Genomic DNA, 17862 nt, shown 5'->3' on the forward strand with positions numbered 1-17862 from the left:
CTTGCCACAAGGAACCAGGTTATATTGTGTGTGCGCTTTCTGTGTATATATATAAGTTTATAAGAGTAATTATAATATAATAATTCTTTATTTATATAGCGCACACAGATTACGCAGCGCTGCACAAAGCATGTCAAATTGGTATAGCACACCATATATACATAACTAAGTGTCTGCAGTGAGTGTGTATATATTACTGTAACTAAGACAACAAAGAAGGGCGGCTCAGTGAGAATAGGATTCAATCCAATGGGTGCAGGCTAATAAGGGTTTGACCCAAGACCCCAAACGTGCATCTGTATGTAAAGGGAAAAGCAGCACTTCCAAATCAAGGATTTATTCACATGTGGATACAAGGCAACGTTTCAGCTCACTCAATGTAACCATTTTCAAGCAGTGAAAAACAGTGTTACACGGCGGGTTTAAATCCCCCACAGGTTGTGACCATGGTTATGTCCCTGAGACACTGGTTCCTCTGGGCCCATGGCCGGATTACTCCCTATAGACTTACCTGATATCCTCTGGACAGGTCCTGGGCACTCTTTCCCTTTTCCAAGATGGCCACCAATACACCAGAGTGTTGATACCGCGAGATTAACACTAATAACTTGCAGGTATATGAAAGTGTTTTCTTAATTATCTCCATTATTCTGTGCTTTAGAATACATACAATTTATGAAATAAGCTTAGTATAATGCACTTTTACACAGGATATATTCACATAGGACTACACAATGACCAGGACATATAAGAAATAGTATTGATTACACATACAAAAGTATGGAAAAAGAAGACAGTGCTTAATTTCACAAAATTTTATTTACAGCTATTGTGAGCCAAGTAGGTGCTCACATACAGCATATATACATATTTACATACATCCTTCAGTGCAAAATCTAGCCAAATGTAATTGCAAATAACCAAAAATGTTTATTCAATTTCAGTAAACCAAAAAGGTTGATAGAATGTGGTTCCTGATAAACTTTGTATATGGCATGAAGATTATGACAACGGAAAGGTCTTGCTACTAAGCTCACAGATAAATATGCAACTGACAATCAATAACCACAATGAGCATTAGCCTTTTTGTCCGAAGTTGACAATTATACAGGCGGTCCCCTACTTAAGAATCCGACTTACAGACGACCCCTGGTTACAAATGGACCTATGGTTAATTCATAATTTACTGTATTTTAGCCCTAGGATACAATAAATAGCTAAAACATTTATCACAGGTGTATGTAATAAAGATTTATTATTAATCCTGGTTCTTATGACAACCCAACATTTTTAAAATCCTGCATTTAACTATAAACCTTGACTGGCAGTTTGGAAACTTTTAGAGGCGAATTAATAATGAGACCCCATGGCAGGGCAGCTCCTGATGCATTTGTCGGAAAAGCATGGCACACTTGTTCCTCTCTTGGATTTTTCCTAAACTATTGTATAATCTGGCTTGCAAATAAAGGATGTCTCGAATCTGTTCTTTGCAGTCCACCTTAGAAAAGTATGATTTAGCTTCACTTAAATTTACTATGGCTGATTCCAATGCTGTAACAGAAAAGACAGGAGTTAATTTATATTTTGGCTTCATCTAAAGTCATAGAACACCAAACTGAACACAACAAATAATTGCCATTTCTAAAATAATTACCATCAGTCTTTTTCTGAGGACTATAGGATGCTGCTGAGGCTACTTGACACTTAGCCACAAGAAACATTGCTCGACCCTTATCCAGAACTGCACCATGAGCCAGAATGGGCTCTATTGCCATATGCAAAATATTTAACGCTTGCTCTGGGATGCCAAGCATCAGCTGTAAGGAAAAATTATTTAAAAATGTATTTCAGACAAAATATTCAATAGGACATAGAAGGAAGAGATCAAAGATCACACAATAGCATGTTACAAATAGAGCTTCACAATTTGTAAGGTCACTACATGCTGATGCTGTAGACTTTATAGTGGTGTGTCCTGAGCATGCATGAAAGGGGTTTTCACACTAAGTATTATGTATACGATATGTGTATATATGCTAGGAAAGCTCCTGGCGTATACATGAAGTCAGCCAGTCTGAGTGATCGGATGGCGGGGGCCGGCTGTGTTAGGAAGAATGGGGGGTGAATATATTATCAGCCCCCGGATTCAGGAGGCACTCAGGTGATGAAAGCCTGACGCCTCTGGCTCATTAGCATATTTTATAAAACTCTTTTTGTACGAAAATAGTCATGTCCCAATATAAAAAGGATCAGACAGTAAACACCTTGGTAAGTACAATACAGGACTCGACAGAAATTCATATACAGGCGGTCCCCTACTTAAGGACACTCGACTTACAGACAACCCATAGTTATAGACAGACCCCTCTGACCTCTGGTGAAGCTTTATGAATGCTTTACAATAGTCCCAGATAGCAATAATCAGCTGTAAAGTGACAGCAAAAAATGTCTAAACTCCAATTGTCACTGGGGCCAAAATTATTTTTGTCTGGGATCTACAATTTCGACTTGCATACAAATTCAACTTAAGAACAAACCTTCTGACCCTATCTTGTACGTAACCCGGGGACTGCCTGTACTTGCTCAAGAAACTTTTACTAACCATTTCCTGACTTGCACGTTCATGGTATATGTTCTAAAGCCACCTCTGAAATGTTCCTACCTGTGAGAAAGCTAAATTGAGCACCGTCTCAGACGCCAGGTACTGTAAGCGGTACTCCCTTGACAGAGCGAGTGCTTGTAGTAGCACAGGTAGTGCCACTGGGTGACATGAAGATCTCCAGTAGAGCTCTGCTAAGGATAGAAGAACTCTGAAAAGACAAAACACATAGTGACATAAGTTCCAATCCACTACTGACATCAAGGCCTAATATACTACTGTTAAACTGGTCAGAGATTTAAGACTAGTAAAGCCACAGATACAGAAAATGATCAAATATTTCTCAAGTGCACACCCAAACCTATAGGTGTCTAAATGTTACTTGATCATCACAGTATCAAGGCGTTTGAATGCGGGGATGCATGCGGAGCGCAACAATGAAGACGTACGTACGTACAGTCTGACCCGTCAATGTAAAATCTGAATTGGTGCCTACACAAAGTGCACTAACCGTATAACCATCTCCATGTTCTTTACTTTCTGACAGTGAGTGAGCAGCACCTGTAAAATCTTATGAGCTTCCGCAGTTTGATTTTGTGCTTTCAGTACAATGGCTTTCCTAAAAATGATAGTAAAAATATTCTTCAGGAAATATTCTTCCTTGTTCATATTAAGAAGCACAGATAATCAACATGTTTGCATACCTGTACAATCCCTCGACGCTATTGAGGGCTGTAATTCCAGTCACAAGAGATTCTGTAACGTGGTACTTTCCATCGTTCATAGCTCGTTCAAACTGGATTTTCTGATCAAACATCATCCACAACTGAAGAAAATAAGATCATGCAAGCAAATAATGTGAAAACGTTGTTTAACAGTATATAAACTCAGTGAAAGAGAAGAAGGGACAGCAATCCAGAATTTCCAAGAGTAATTCAAAGTAGGTGGTGCTCGCAACTGGGGTTCTGGTGCTCAAAATACCAAATCAGACATAGAAGATGGAGGGAGCCACAGCACCAAGGGCGTCATGTTCCAAAAAGTCTTTATTAGTACATCATCCAGGCATAAAAATGCAACGTTTCATCATGCTTGAGAAAGATTCAATGGGAATTGAAATGTTGCATTTTTATGCCTGGATGATTTACTAATAAAAGTATATTAACTCAAACGCTTTAGAAAATTTAGTTAACATAAAAAGTTATTATAAGCTTAGAGTGTGAATGAGCACGATGAATCTGTATAATTGTCGTAGATCAGAATAGAACAGAACAGCTAAGGCTACATGCACACAAATGTAAGATATTCAATGGCATCTAATAACGGTTCACTTATTTGCAGCTTGTGTGTCATGGGTGGGGAGCCTATTTCTGTTAAATTAACAGTTAGCACACGTTAAAAGGCACAGTTGTGTGCATGGAGCCTAACAAAGTGGTATACCCCCACAAATTAATTATCCAAAGATCTCCATCGCCAAATGCAGATGAGGGGAGAAGGGGCACTTTTTGCTAAACCACTTTTGGAGTCTGAGGGGGCAGTCATTTTTCTTTGGGTTCTATAGTATCTAGAAACATGTTTTTTGGGTCATATTAATGACAAGAATCTAATTGTGCAGAATGCATCAGGCTGGTGGAGGTACAGAAACAGATGTAAACCGTTAGATAGGGACCTAGACGTTTACCTGTACCCTCTCATTTTCAACTATGTGTGTAGCTTATATAAAGATGAGATTTTTATCTATAACATGAGACCAAAAAGGCATGGTTTTAAAATCTACAGAACCAAGCACAGTCCAACCTATAAGATTAAGCAAATGTTTTTTTTCCCATAACCTGTAATCCCTTTACTGCTCTTACAGTAAAGAATCCCTCTCTATGAGGATGGTACAACCTCTCCTCTAGGCGATGAGGATGCCCCTGTGCTGGCCACAAGTCTAGGTTTAAAAAATATCTTTAGAGAGATCTCTACTTCCCATTCTGGAATTTGTACACTGTAATTTGCTCTCAGCTTTTTTTCTAAGCTGAATAACCCCAAGTTTAGTAATCCATCATTGTATTCTTGTTTCCACATTCCCCTAATAATACTTTGCTCTCCTCTGCACCCGTTCCAGTCCTGCCATGTCCTTTTTATACATCCGTGTCCACAATTGTACACAATATTCCATGACTAGTGATTTGTATAAGGTCAAACCTATGTCCTTATCATGAGAATCAATGCCTCTCTAGATACATCCCATCGTTTAATTTTATTTATTAGAAGGTGCCTTGTTCTGGTCTCTAAAACTAATTTTACTCTTTTCAACTGTAGAAATTGATACTATCCACCAGTACCCAAAAGTCTTCTTCTGCTGAATATTTAGCCAGTAATCGACTGTTGAGAAGATATTAATAATTTTTGTTTACACAGCCAAAACCCTCTCAGACAATATATGACTCGTCACCTCATTTGCAGATGTCTTTGGAGGAGGCTTTTTTTTTTTTTTTACACTGGTAAATCATTGTCACATAAAAGAGGGATTTCTAGAAAGTTACAAAAAGAATGTTCATAGAGACAAAGAGTAATATATAACATTTCATAACCTTTGCATGCTGGGAATGTGGAGGGAACCTTTCTCTTAAATGTTTTAAGATCTCAGAAGAAGCCGAAAAAAAGCCCTACAAAAACAAAGGAATGTTTATTGACATCCGCACATATCTATAGAAGAAAAAAATGAGACAGTTACACATATCCATACTTTCAGTAAATCAAATAAATCAATTATATGGTTATATACCTGTTCTGCATGCAGCTCTGCAAGATGACACAGAACCACTGCAAATGATTCAGTGTTATTCTGCTGGACGCTCACGTTAACAGAATCCAAACTGTCCATACTGAGAAGCATCTGTGCTTGCTGCAATGCCATCGTGCTACAAGAGAAGGAATATCAGGCCTCATTTATAAAAAGAGAGTGAATGGAGCAGCAGAATGCACCTACAACATTCCACTCCATTCATTTGTTGTATGACAGACCCCGTTATTATGATCCATACCACTGGGATAACTGGACAATCCCTTTAAGAAGTTTAAAAAAAAAAAAAAAAACCCTTTGTGATTTCCCCATTACTAATTACTTTTCCCCCTTCTGTGGTGTGATTAATAAATGTCAGGAATACTATGTTAAAATGTTTCTAATGCAATACGCATACGTTCAAAAAATAAATAAGTACCTTTGTCCATACAGTCTCCAGACCGCTGTCTTTTGAGCAGTGCTAATGTCAATTAGCTCAGATAGGCTGTGCTTCCAGTGAAGGAGATCAGAGTCTTTGAGAGCATCCATTAGTTTATCTGCAGTCTTTCCTGCAAACGCCCTTTGCTGGACCAAAAACTGAATTCCAAGGGAAGCCAGGTACTAAAAGATAAAGTGTGGAATTTGTTAGCATCTATGGACTTTTATTATCTCCAGGAAGAAATATTAATTTCATGAGCCTTCATAAAATATTTAAAACTAGATAACACATTTTTTTTCTACAAATTGCTCTGGAAATAACAGGAACTTGTATGAAAGACATTTTCACTGTAACATTTTCTTTGTTCTATTGTGGTTTTCAATTAATTCTTTCAAAAAGCAGTCTCCTGATGCCCCAGTGTCCAGATCAGATTTTTTTTTTTTTTTTTAGAGGACATTCAATTTATTTGGGCACACAGATAAAGCTTCAAAGTGGTAACAAGACTGAAGCAGCAGCTTCAGCTTTGCACACTTTATGTAGCAAAAAAGGAGGGCGCATTACAATTTACAGTTTTGAAATCCGACAACATTTGGTAAACTTATCATACTAGTATAACCCATAATTCAAAGGATACATGAAGTAATAGTTACAATAAGGATCTCAAGTATTCAAGTTGCCATCAAACTTACCTTTTATTTTTTTTAGACAGTTTTAAATTACTTTATATATTGCGATTTCGTGTCTTTGTAAGGCTGCATTCACACTGCCGTATGGGGGACTTATATACGGTTGACGTATATATGGCCTATATAAGTCGCCCATACATGGCAATGGGCGCATGACGCCCTACAGGAGCGGAGCAGCACAAGTGCGGCACCATTCCGTATCCCCTGAAAAGATAGGACATGTCCTATCTTTTCTTGGAATACGGCGCCGTATGCCATGTTCCTCCCTGGCGCCGATGTGTGCCCGCCATCCTACGATACGGCAGGCACACATCAATATGAAAAATTTAAACTTACTGGCAGCCCAAAGTGCACAGCTTTCTTCACAGAATGTTCCAGTAGGACACTGCTATCCTCTCCTTTTCTGCTCTTTAATATGTACAGCCAACTCTGAATATGAAAAAAAAAAAAAAAAATGTAAAAAAAGGTATAAGAAATCTTCTGCGGGCAATTTTCTTCATATCAAAAGTAGACAAATGCATAACAATAAATTGGGAAATCCTAAGAGTAATCTGTCAATTTTATGGACCCTAAATAGACTAATATTCAGGCCACATGACCTTACACTTATGTCTATACAGCCAGTCCCCGGGTTACGTACAAGATAAGTTCTGTAGGTTTGTTCTTAAGTTGAATTTGTATGTAAGTCGGAACTGTATATTTTATCATTGTAACCCCAGCTAGGAATCCTTTTGGTCTCTGTGACAATTGGATTTTAAAAATGTTGGATTATCATAAGAACCAGGATTAACAGTAAAGTTTAATTTCAGACACCTGTGATAACTGTTACAGCTGATCATTGTAGCCTGGGGCTGAAGTACAGTAAATTACCAACATTCAGAGGTCTGTTTGTAACTAGGGGTCGTGTGTAAATCGGATGTTCTTAAGTGGAGGACCGCCTGTATACGCAAATATAAAACCCTGTTTATTACTAGGATCTATACGCTCATTTTCTGAACTGCTTGAATTTAAGAAAAGCAAAAGAAAACAAGCAATATAAAGGTTGCATTCAAGATTATATTATTAAGCCTAAAACTACTGAACAAAATACAGTAAACGAATAAAAGTATTTCTTTGTAGAAGAGGTTTAAGTAAATTAGATTTAAAAAAAAAAACAAAAAAAAAAAAAACACACACACCAGGCAGTGCTGCAGGCAGACGTGGTCACTTGATTCTTGTGCTATTCTTATGGCTTCTTGTAGAGCCAGCTCTGCTTGATGACTGATAAAAAACACACACATTTAATAGACATTAAAACAAAAAACAAAACCACAAACAAAAGGAAACCTCAACTCATGTGTCTCGCCCCCTATATAGATTGTGAGCCCTCAGGGGCTGGGTCCTCCTCCTACTTGTCTCCTGATCACTGTAGTTTTGTATTTTGTACCTGCATTTGTTCTTGTCTTAATGTAATGTATGTGAACCCCTTACTGATTGTACAGCAGCATGGAATTAATGGAGCTCTATAAATAAATAATAATAATAATCATCTGCAGAAAATCTAATGACACCTTTACTATAAAATACATACTCTTTGGGTAAGAATAAAAGTTTCAAGCAAATCACTTATCCACACAGTGTGCATCGATATTAAATAAAACTACAAATAGTATCAAGTTATAATATGAAGTACTGATGTTCAAGAAGAAGAAAACATACTAATGTCCAAAGCGACAATGGACTGCAGCCAGGTTGAGTGCAGCATATCGAAGGCTCCGTCCATAACCTTCGTCCCCATTGCTCTTGCTCTCTGCTCCGGTGAGTATAAGGCGGTCAAAGTAATGAAGCAGGCTGTGAGTTGAACTGAACACATCCTGAACTCGAAGACTATTTAAATAGCTGAGGTAATGCTGAAATATATATTAAAAAAAAAAAAAAAAAAACTCAAAATGCACTTTTTTTTTACAGTTGGTGGTCGAATTTTTTGTCTTAAAGTTATTTATGGTTTTAAAGTCATGCATATTATGATGACAAATTCATTCAAACAGGATGTGTATAATGGCATAGAATAATAATAAATAAAAATAATAATAATGTAGAGAAATCCTAAATCGAGATCAATTTAACACCTGTACAGATGGATCATATGTACATCATAAGGCTACAATCTCAAGCATATATGCTTGCCTGGCTAGTGCAGGCACGCTGGAGAGGAGGAGGGGTGAGAGCTGCTCACCGCTCCTCTCTCCATAGGAAATAGTGCTGCACGACAATTCTTATGGCCAAAGATATCTTTTTTTGCGGGCACATTAGGGGAGATTTACCAGATGTGTCTGAGGTAAAACTGTTCTAGTTGCCCATGGAAACCAATCAGAGCTCAGCTTTCATTTTATAAACAGCTGTTGGAAAATGAAAGCCGAGTTCTGATTGGTTGCCTTGGGCAACTAGAACAGTTCTGCTCTCAGACAATTTTGACAAATCTCACGCATTGTGTTCACCATGCAGATCCTGGGCACCACAGCCATGTATGGGGATATACATCCCTCTGACAGCCGTGTAAATGCGACGTAAGAGCCCAGTGAGCAACGATAAGGGTTATAGTCGTAGATTATACTGTTGGAGCCCATCATATAGTATGCTGCTTTCTCTTGATTTCAAAGAACAATAAAGAAAAGCAGAGAAAACCAATAAAAGAAAATAAACAACAGGAATTGGGGGTGTGGAGAAGGAAATATAGGAAGGCAAGGCAAGGCAAGGCAAGGCAAGGGGGGGGGGGGGGGGGGGCAAACTTGCCAGCCCTCTTCAACATACCCTAAGATACAATGTTAATGAAGGAGACTATTGCTGTGGATACATGGTCACCCATGATTACACCTTACTCCAAATTTAGTCAAATCTTTCTGCTGTACCAGCAAGTGACTTAAATGAACATTGATCATAATCCAGGAAGGGAATACAGACTATTCAAATATAGCTAAAATGGTTTTTGAAGTTAAAGGCTTAATAACATACCCCTTCACTTAAATCCCCCATCCCAAGCCAACTGCATTGCTGAATGACTTCTATTGCTCGTAGTGTTGGATCAATATCTTGACGAGAGGGTATGAAACCCACCTTGTTTCTATGAATTTTATTAGCTAAAAAAGTGTTAATGCAGAAACCTAAGATCTTAGCCATTATCTTTAGGTCCACATTAATGAGCGATAAGGGTCAGTAGTTAGCAACATCAAGGTAATGTTTTTAAGAATAACATGAATACTTGCCATGTTAGAGTGAAAAGAAACTGTTGTTGCCTTTCTATATATACACATTAAATAAACGAGTCAGGGCAAGGACCTCTGAAAAATGTTTATAACACGCTGACTAGAAACCGTGTAAATGTAGCCTAATGATGCAAAGATCCCGGACAATGTGTGCCCGTCGTACCGTAGTGCGGCATGCACACGTCAGCGGCGCCATATTCCGGGAAAAATTGGACATGTCCTATCTTTCTCCCGGCTATGGAACGGTGCCGCACTGTACTGCTCCCATTGCCAGCTTTGGGGGACGTAAATTCGGCTTATATACGTCCCCCAGATGTTCGTGTGAATGTAGCCTCAGATTGTAAGGTTTTAACAGTTGCTGCTACTTCCGTCTCTGAAAGGGGGATTCCAGCAAATCTCTGGTAGTCAGCTTTATAGCTATTAGGTGGCTAAGCATTATTTTAAAGGGACACATCCTGTGCTGCCAGGCACTACAGTAGGTTCGGAGAGGGTTGGGATATCTACGGGACTTCTACTATGGTCCCTGAGATTCTCCCTGTTGAGGAGGACTTTGGTTGAAAATCTGAGGGGAAATTCAGACTACAATCTTAGAATTCCTCCATGTTGGTAGCCTCAGGACGCTGATACGACTGAAAGCTGTAGAAGATCAGTTAGACATAAATTACTGCTGAAATTACCGTGTTGGCACTTTGCAATAAATAAATGAGTTTTGGTCTCTAAAAGGTTCACCATCACTGCCTTAAAGTGTCCTGTAAAAGGTTTGCTAAACAGCTAAAAGTGTTCAGCCAAGTTAGAGATCATGTCAGTGGAGGACTTTGTCACTTCTCTTGCTCGTAAGGAAACCAACACTGCCACCCACAAGTCTGCAGAACAGTCAGTGGGACATAGCGGCGATTATGTAACATACTACATGGAATAAAGACATTTAACCATGTAGACCACTATATTTTTTTAGGAGCTACTTTTACATGACAAAATATTCCAAGGTTATGGAGGCAGTTATCACATTGGGGCTTATTTACCACTTTCGTTGGACTTTGTGCCGCATGTGATCGTTGGGGGGGGGCAGGCCATTGGACGATCCAGCTGATTCGGACTGAGCACAGGATTCAACTTTCAAATTGTGTCGCAAGACAATGCACTTACATACACCAGGAAGAAGAAGTTTAACTCCGGCGAACCTCAGCAGGGAAGCAACACATGCAGGATATCGGGAGCACAATCTTAGTGAATCGCGGCACAGTGCATTATCATTGGACAATGTTCTCTCGGTGAACTCCGCGGACCAGGTAAGTAAATGTAGGTCCGTAAGTGTGCTTAGACACTGACAAAGTGGCACCACCACAGTGATACATGTGGCTTTGCAGCCACTGAGGGGTCTGTGCATGCACAAAGATCCTCTCTAGGCTAGTCCACACATGTCCTTTCTATTTGTTATGGGTTTGGCCCCACTCCAGATAAAGAGAAAAGTAATTACAAGGGTTACTTATTTGAAGAGCTCCACACTCTGCAGCTGGAAATTGTGGATAGCACGTTTTGGAAAGCCACTACAAGAATAAGTACAGAAGAGTATATTCAGTAAGGCTGTAACTCAAGTCTTGTGTCGCCATTTTGTATGGATTATTTCATCAGCAATACAAGTTCTGGTTTACCTCACCTCAATACCTCCTTCACTCTAGCTTCTATTTGTCCCCGCCGCATCACTGCACCAACACCTCCAAAGGGACCTCCCAAATACCATCAGGCCAGAGAGCACTCAGGGGAACTACTACCACCAACATCGGCACGGATCCCTCATCACTGGCAACCACAGCACTCATAACTCATATTTATGGGAGAGAGGCCCAGCTAGCCACTATGACATAACATCAGAGCTGGGGGAGGATTAACCCTTTACAGAGATGGGCTGATCCCTCTTGATACAAGGAGGGTGTCTGCATATTGCAGCAAACACCCACCGGTAACACCCTGGTTAACCCTTTGATACTGCCGTGACATCATCGGGGACCAACCTAAAAATGGAAGTCACCTCCTTTCCCTAGAAGTGATATAAAAATAAACCGCAAAATTCATAAACATGTTGGCTATAGCCAAATCCCAAAATGTTTGATCAAAATATAATAAAAGTTATTCCCAGCGTTGAAACCACTAAAGGAAATCTCCAAAACGGCACATTTTCACCATTTTAAAACATATAAAAAAATTTTTATAAAATGTGATCAAAAGGTTGTACTATCCCCAAAATTACTGGGGATAGTGAGAATCTCAGCTCATCCTGCAAAAAAAAAAAAAAAAAAAAAAGATACCTCAAGGCTCCGTACACTAAAGTATGAAAAAGTTGGCAAAACAACGATTTTTGTTATTTTTAAAAATGTATTTAAAAACAATAAAACGTATAAATTTAGCATCCCTGTGATCATACCAACCCAAAGAACAAAGGAGTACAATTAAGCAATTTCAATGCATTTGAAATCCCCCCCCCCATTTAGGTGGGAAGTGAAACAAAAGTGCCCACCAGCATCTCTGTTACCAAGTCCACCGTCATCACAATCCTTTGGTCACAACATAAACCTCTGGGATGCCAAAAGGTTTGCCAAAAATAATGGCATCACAAAACAGGATTACTTTGTGTGTCCTAATATAAGGACTTAAAAAAAAAAAAAAAAAAGATTTGTCAAAAACAGTGGAAATGACTGATGAAGTGAAAAGACATGAATGGAGGAAACATTTCTGTCAGAAAATCATATTTAAGTGCATTCTGTCAAGAACTGTTGGTTTAGATCAGCACAACAAGGGTTAAAACCAGTTATATCCAGTTTTCAAGTTGCTGCAGATAACTGTCAGTATAGGAGCCGTTTTAAAAGAGGAATAGTCACTGGCATCCATCTCCACTGTGAGGCATTGGTCTATACCACCAGTCTATACAAGTGAAAATTCAATTAGTCAGACTTTGAGGTGTACAATTGAAAAATGCAGCAGCCATGTCAGAACATAATGAAATGGAGAACTCCAACATCAGTGCGTATCCCACAGCAACAGGAGGAAGTGTATCTCCCAGCACCGATCCCATAACAATGTCTACCTACTACCTAGGAGCATCTTGGTGGCCGTGTTATAATGGAGAATCCCAGGAAGAAAAAGAGAAGGTGTTGACTATGTTGCCAGATGCAGCCACAGTATCGATGGAGGCTGTAAAGGAGGATTCGGGACCACCAGCCCCTCATCATCCCATCACCTCATCCTTTTATCAACCTCCCAGCTGCCTGAGGTAGGCTACAAATACCACTGTGTGAACAGACCTGTATTGTCACTATATCATACAGTAATCACCTGTCTCTCTATAAAACACAGTATAAATTATCTATCCCCCCTACTCCAAAAGAAGAAGAAAAAAAATGTAATCCCCTCCATATAAAAACACAGTGGTTCAACTAAAGACTCACAGCTTCAGAGAAGTCGGGGTTAAACTTCAGCAGATTGTTCAACTCCTTTTGTAGCAAGACCGGTGATAGAGCTTTACTTTCATCATTCTTCAGTAATGAGGCCTGAAACATACACGTGAATTATAGAAGCAGTAACCAACATTCAGTCCAGTAAACCTTCCCCCATATTAAACATCATGCACAAAATTCATATTATGAAAACTAGGGAGCTGCAAACCCCCCTGAAATCAAAGTGGAACACAGGTGTATACGCTCCCCATAAAGAGCAAATGTATTTTACTGCAAACACCTTCTGCAACAGATGCTGCTATCAATAGTGGCAGTTAGCCAGTTATGATAAGGCTGCATTCACACTAACGTATGGAGGACGTATATGCGGTCGACGTATATACAGCCGATATACGTCCTCCTTAGAGGGCAATGGGCGCACGGTGTCCTACGGGAGCGGTACGGTGCCGCACATGTGCGGCACCGTACCGCTCCGTACCCGGGAAAAAGATAGGACCTGTCCTATCTTTACCCGTAGTACGGCGTCGTGCGCCATTACTTCCTATGGAGAGGGGCGGGGATGAGCTGCGCTCACCTCCTCCTCCTCTCCCCGTGCACTGCCGTTGCCCGCTACGGTACGGTACCGGCGGGCAACGGCAGTGTGAATATAGCCTAACAGTTGAATGTGAATGCAGCATCTGTAAAGCAGATTGGTTGACATGTCAGCTAGGAGTATAAGAGGCTCCCATTGCTGTCATCCAGCAGTCAGACCCCTTAAGGGGTTCAAGTATCCTAGGGGGCCCCCCTGAAGTAAATTCTAAAAGCTATAAAAAAAAGAAAGAAATAATGATAAATAAAAGGGATGTGTCAATTTGTCGTAAAGGGAAAACAAGGAAAGATATGTATGCAAATGAACAAATCTAACATTTGCGGCTGCAGTTATTCTCAACGTGTTGCAAAAAGAACACATAGCATTTAATATTTGCCATACCTGATGGGACAAGAAATATTCAGCTTGTTTTTGGGAGAGAGGTCCACTACATGCCAATTCTTCTTCTCTATAATGGAATAAATAGGAAACTACTACCACAAAATTTATACTGTACATTCACCGGATATGATAAGCAGCCATAGAATTTATGTTGGAAGGACATTAATAAACTTCTATGTACAAATTCCTGGAGTTTGCTGCTTAGCCAGGATAAGACTTATTTAAGGATTTATAATTTTAGTTTTTTACTTAGAGGAGAGAATATACTTGTTTCATTTTACCCAATAGGAAAGTCCAAGTCTTCTTTCTCCATCTCTCGTTCTTCACTTAGTTCTTGTTCCTCCTCATTTTCTTCTTCCGTGTTGGTGAGCTCCATGTCTGCTTCTTCATTCTCTGTCTTTGTTGTGGTCTTAGTCTTATCACATTGGAAGTAATTCTGCAGTGAAGTGTACAATTTGTACACTTGACTAAATGAAAGTTTGTTGTAGGCCAAGATCATATGGCGAAGGAACAGGCCTAAATGAGTAAATATAAAGTGCCGTTACAGTAAATCATTTCAGTTTGCATCAATTAGATTTACAAAAAAAAAAAAAATTCAACAACTTATACACAGCCTTGTTGTACCTACCCACGACACTTGTTTTGTGCACATCAGGCTCAGTCCCTTGGAAGGAATCTGAAAGTTCATCAAAAAATTGCTCCATGTCTTTCAGCTCTCCTTCTGCCATGAGCTTTATTCTAGGAGAGAGGTAACAAAGTCTTGTATTGATTAGTAGTTTTTAATACCAAAATGTACTTGCAGGGTGGTTTCATAAAAAAAAAATGCTTGCAAAATCAATGGTTCTTTCTTCCTCACCCTTTATTCATATAATAATTATAAAATATTTCCAATACATTATATTTATGGCATTAAAAATACTACTCTGCCTACAAAACACAAGGCTGAAGAGGGACCAACCTATAATGTTACAATGTTGATCCATAGGAGAGTTCTATTATTATAGAGATTATATATATGCTGCAAATTAAAGGGGGAAAAAACCCTTCACAACTAAAATCATAATAAATCGGATCAACATCCCATCTCCAATGAACATAATACCCACTGTCATGCTTGTTTCCTTTGGCGGTACTGTGCACCGGTTTTCTTCTCCTTGGCAAGGTCCGTTTGTTCAAGAAATCCACTTTATAGAAATATGGTTATGAGCCGGAGGCGCTCGGGCCTACGTCAGCTGAGTGCCTTCTGGCTCCGGCTGCTAATCAATTATGCACTCCCCCAAAACAATTCATATTCTGTCCCTTCCGCAAAGGCTGCAGACAGCTAGTGACCTCACCCTGCTATCTGCAAGTCTCACACATGCACAGTAACAATTACCTTGTGCAGCCGGCTGCAGAAGATAAGCGATACTGCGCATGCACGAGACTTGCAGACAGTCGGGTGATGTGACCAGCTGTCTGCAGCGCTAGCGAGTGGGACAGAATATCAATTTTTGCTATGGGGGCATGCATAAGTAATTACTGTCCGGAGGCATAAGGTGCTTGGCTGACGTACGCCGGGGTGCCTCCAGGTCATTACCATATTTATATAAAGTGGATTTCTTGGACAAATGGACATTACAATAGAAACTGACGCCCAGCAGCCCCTAAGGTAACGAGCATGACAGTAGAGACGGTCCACCACCAGTAAATCTTTTGGTAATGTCCTTTAATGGTCTCAGCAAACACATCTCTGCGAGCACTGTTCAGTATAGCCATCATTACTCTGTTACTATATGGGCCGTGGTCAGGCAGGGAAATGCAGACAACACACAGACTGTATTTCAGAGCCAACTACCCTGTTTCCCCCAAAATAAGACATCCCCCGAAAGTAAGACCTAGTACAATTTTGTTCAGGCTTAGAAATATAAGGCCTCCCCTGAAAATAAGACCTAGCGGCCGCCATAGCAGCAGTTCCCCCCGCGCCATACATTAGTATATGGAAATCTTTTATATGCTGCAGAAGGTTGTGACATGGAGAAGAATTCATGGAAGTAAATCACTGGTTGTTGTGCTGCAAACGTGATACCAGCAGCTACCAGGATAAGAAGGGTCATTTATGGAAAGTTCTTTTACTAAACATTAGAGATTGGGGCCAATGATACCAATAAAACAAGACATACTGCATGAAATTCAGAGTTTGGAGAGTCATAAAGAAGTTAGAGAAGTTGATTTTTTGTTCAACGATAAATGTAAATTCTTGTTCATAGAAAAATAAGACATCCCTTGAAAATAAGACCTAGTGCCTCTTTAGAAGCAAAAATTAATATAAGACACTGTCTTATTTTCGGGGAAACAGGGTAGTTTTGTACGATAAAGTCTCACCTTTGAGAACATACCTGATTTGCACTGAGCTTGCAAAATTTGGACAGCAATCCCCAACTATCTTAAGGAGCTTTGAAAGTGATATGTCAGGACCCTAGGATAACAAATTAAATTGTTGTTATAAGAGTAATACTCATGTTCCTTATTGCATTTGATCTTGCATTAAAGGGATAGACCACTTTCAGCAAATAATTGATATAATTTGTGTTATGAAAAGTTATATAAAGTTCCATTATACTTCCTGTATCAATTACTCATGGTTTTCTAGATATCTACTAGCTGTCATTCTATAGAAAGCTTCTATATTTACTTCCAGTGGATAGAAATATGTCCGTGGTCTTGTGATGGTCACACAGGTGCATGTGTATCACAGAAAGTAATAAGACATGAGATACCAACAGCTCATGCACCTGCATGTCCATCACAAGATCATGGACAGATTTCTATCCACTGGAAGTAAACATAGAAGCACAGCAAGCAGAGATCTAGAAAACCATAAAGTAAAACTAAACAAAACTCATCCAGAGCAATGTTACTGGCCACCCTCTGTAACAAGTGTTCATGTGATATTGGCTTAGGCAATATTCACATGACCAAGGCAATTTTCAGCCGTGAAAAGTGGAACATTGCTTCCCTGCGAAAACCCTTTTTTTATTGGTCCTCAAACAATAGTTTATAAACCATACAAGAAAATCCAGTTTTTCCAGCTTCTCAATGCAGTTTAAGAATTATTAAATGACACCATCAGAAAGTAAGACTTGTCCCACAAGAAACCAGTCCTCCTATGGTTATGTGACTAGAAATGAGAAAGGTGCTGAAAGCTCATGGGGAGCAGGCAGTACAGTCACCTGGAGCAGCGGCAGGATCTGCTTCTTCAGGCGCCTCTTCTCCACCACAGTGATCTGTGTGTTCTTGGTCATCTCGCTGAGCAGCACCAGCACTGAGATCTTGTACGGGGTCACCCAGTCCTTGATGCCAAACACATTCGCATGCACCACGCCATTGGTCATCATAGGGTTGAAGTACAGGCTCTCATGTACGCTGGCCATGGCTAGCAGGGCGCCAGACTGTGCCCCGGCAACACTCTGCAGATTCTTCTGTTTGCAGCTTCACAGTCAGGCGCGTCAAGGGAAGGACCAATCGGAGCGTACTCTGTGCGTCACGTGACCGGAGGCGCTGGCACTCTTTTTTTTGCTACGATTAGTTGCTATTTCCTAATGGAATGAGGGTTTTCAGAATACGTCATAGCCACGTGACCAGACTCCTGTACAGGAGGAGCAATATTGGAGCGCATCTGATTCCATGATCATAAAAATATAAGCTGTTCAGTGGTAACAATGGTGAGA

The 17862-nt window shown here is 39.9% G+C and overlaps 2 protein-coding genes across 2 annotated transcripts in view; one reads left to right on the top strand and one right to left on the bottom strand.

Annotated features, from left to right (window-relative positions):
* Positions 1–800: 800 nt before the first annotated feature.
* Positions 801–17687, bottom strand: ANAPC5 (anaphase promoting complex subunit 5). Its single transcript, XM_072143442.1, has 17 exons — positions 17365–17687; positions 16531–16610; positions 14784–14893; positions 14437–14671; positions 14156–14222; positions 13177–13278; positions 8190–8380; positions 7670–7751; positions 6828–6920; positions 5806–5987; positions 5370–5505; positions 5176–5250; positions 3304–3425; positions 3111–3218; positions 2663–2810; positions 1655–1817; positions 801–1551 (listed from the first exon to the last, which is right to left on the bottom strand). The coding sequence occupies exons 1-17, from the start codon at positions 17563–17565 to the stop codon at positions 1340–1342; spliced, it is 2307 nt and encodes a 768-aa protein (XP_071999543.1). The 5' UTR covers positions 17566–17687; the 3' UTR covers positions 801–1339.
* The window catches only part of RNF34 (ring finger protein 34), a 37664-nt gene continuing 32423 nt past the window's right edge, over positions 12622–17862 (top strand). Inside the window, exon 1 of the mRNA XM_072143471.1 lies at positions 12622–13001. The gene's annotated coding sequence lies outside the window, so the exon portion shown is untranslated. The remainder of the gene's footprint in view (positions 13002–17862) is intronic.

This window comes from Engystomops pustulosus, chromosome 1 (genome assembly GCF_040894005.1).
Source record: "Engystomops pustulosus chromosome 1, aEngPut4.maternal, whole genome shotgun sequence".
Taxonomy (NCBI): domain Eukaryota; kingdom Metazoa; phylum Chordata; class Amphibia; order Anura; family Leptodactylidae; genus Engystomops; species Engystomops pustulosus.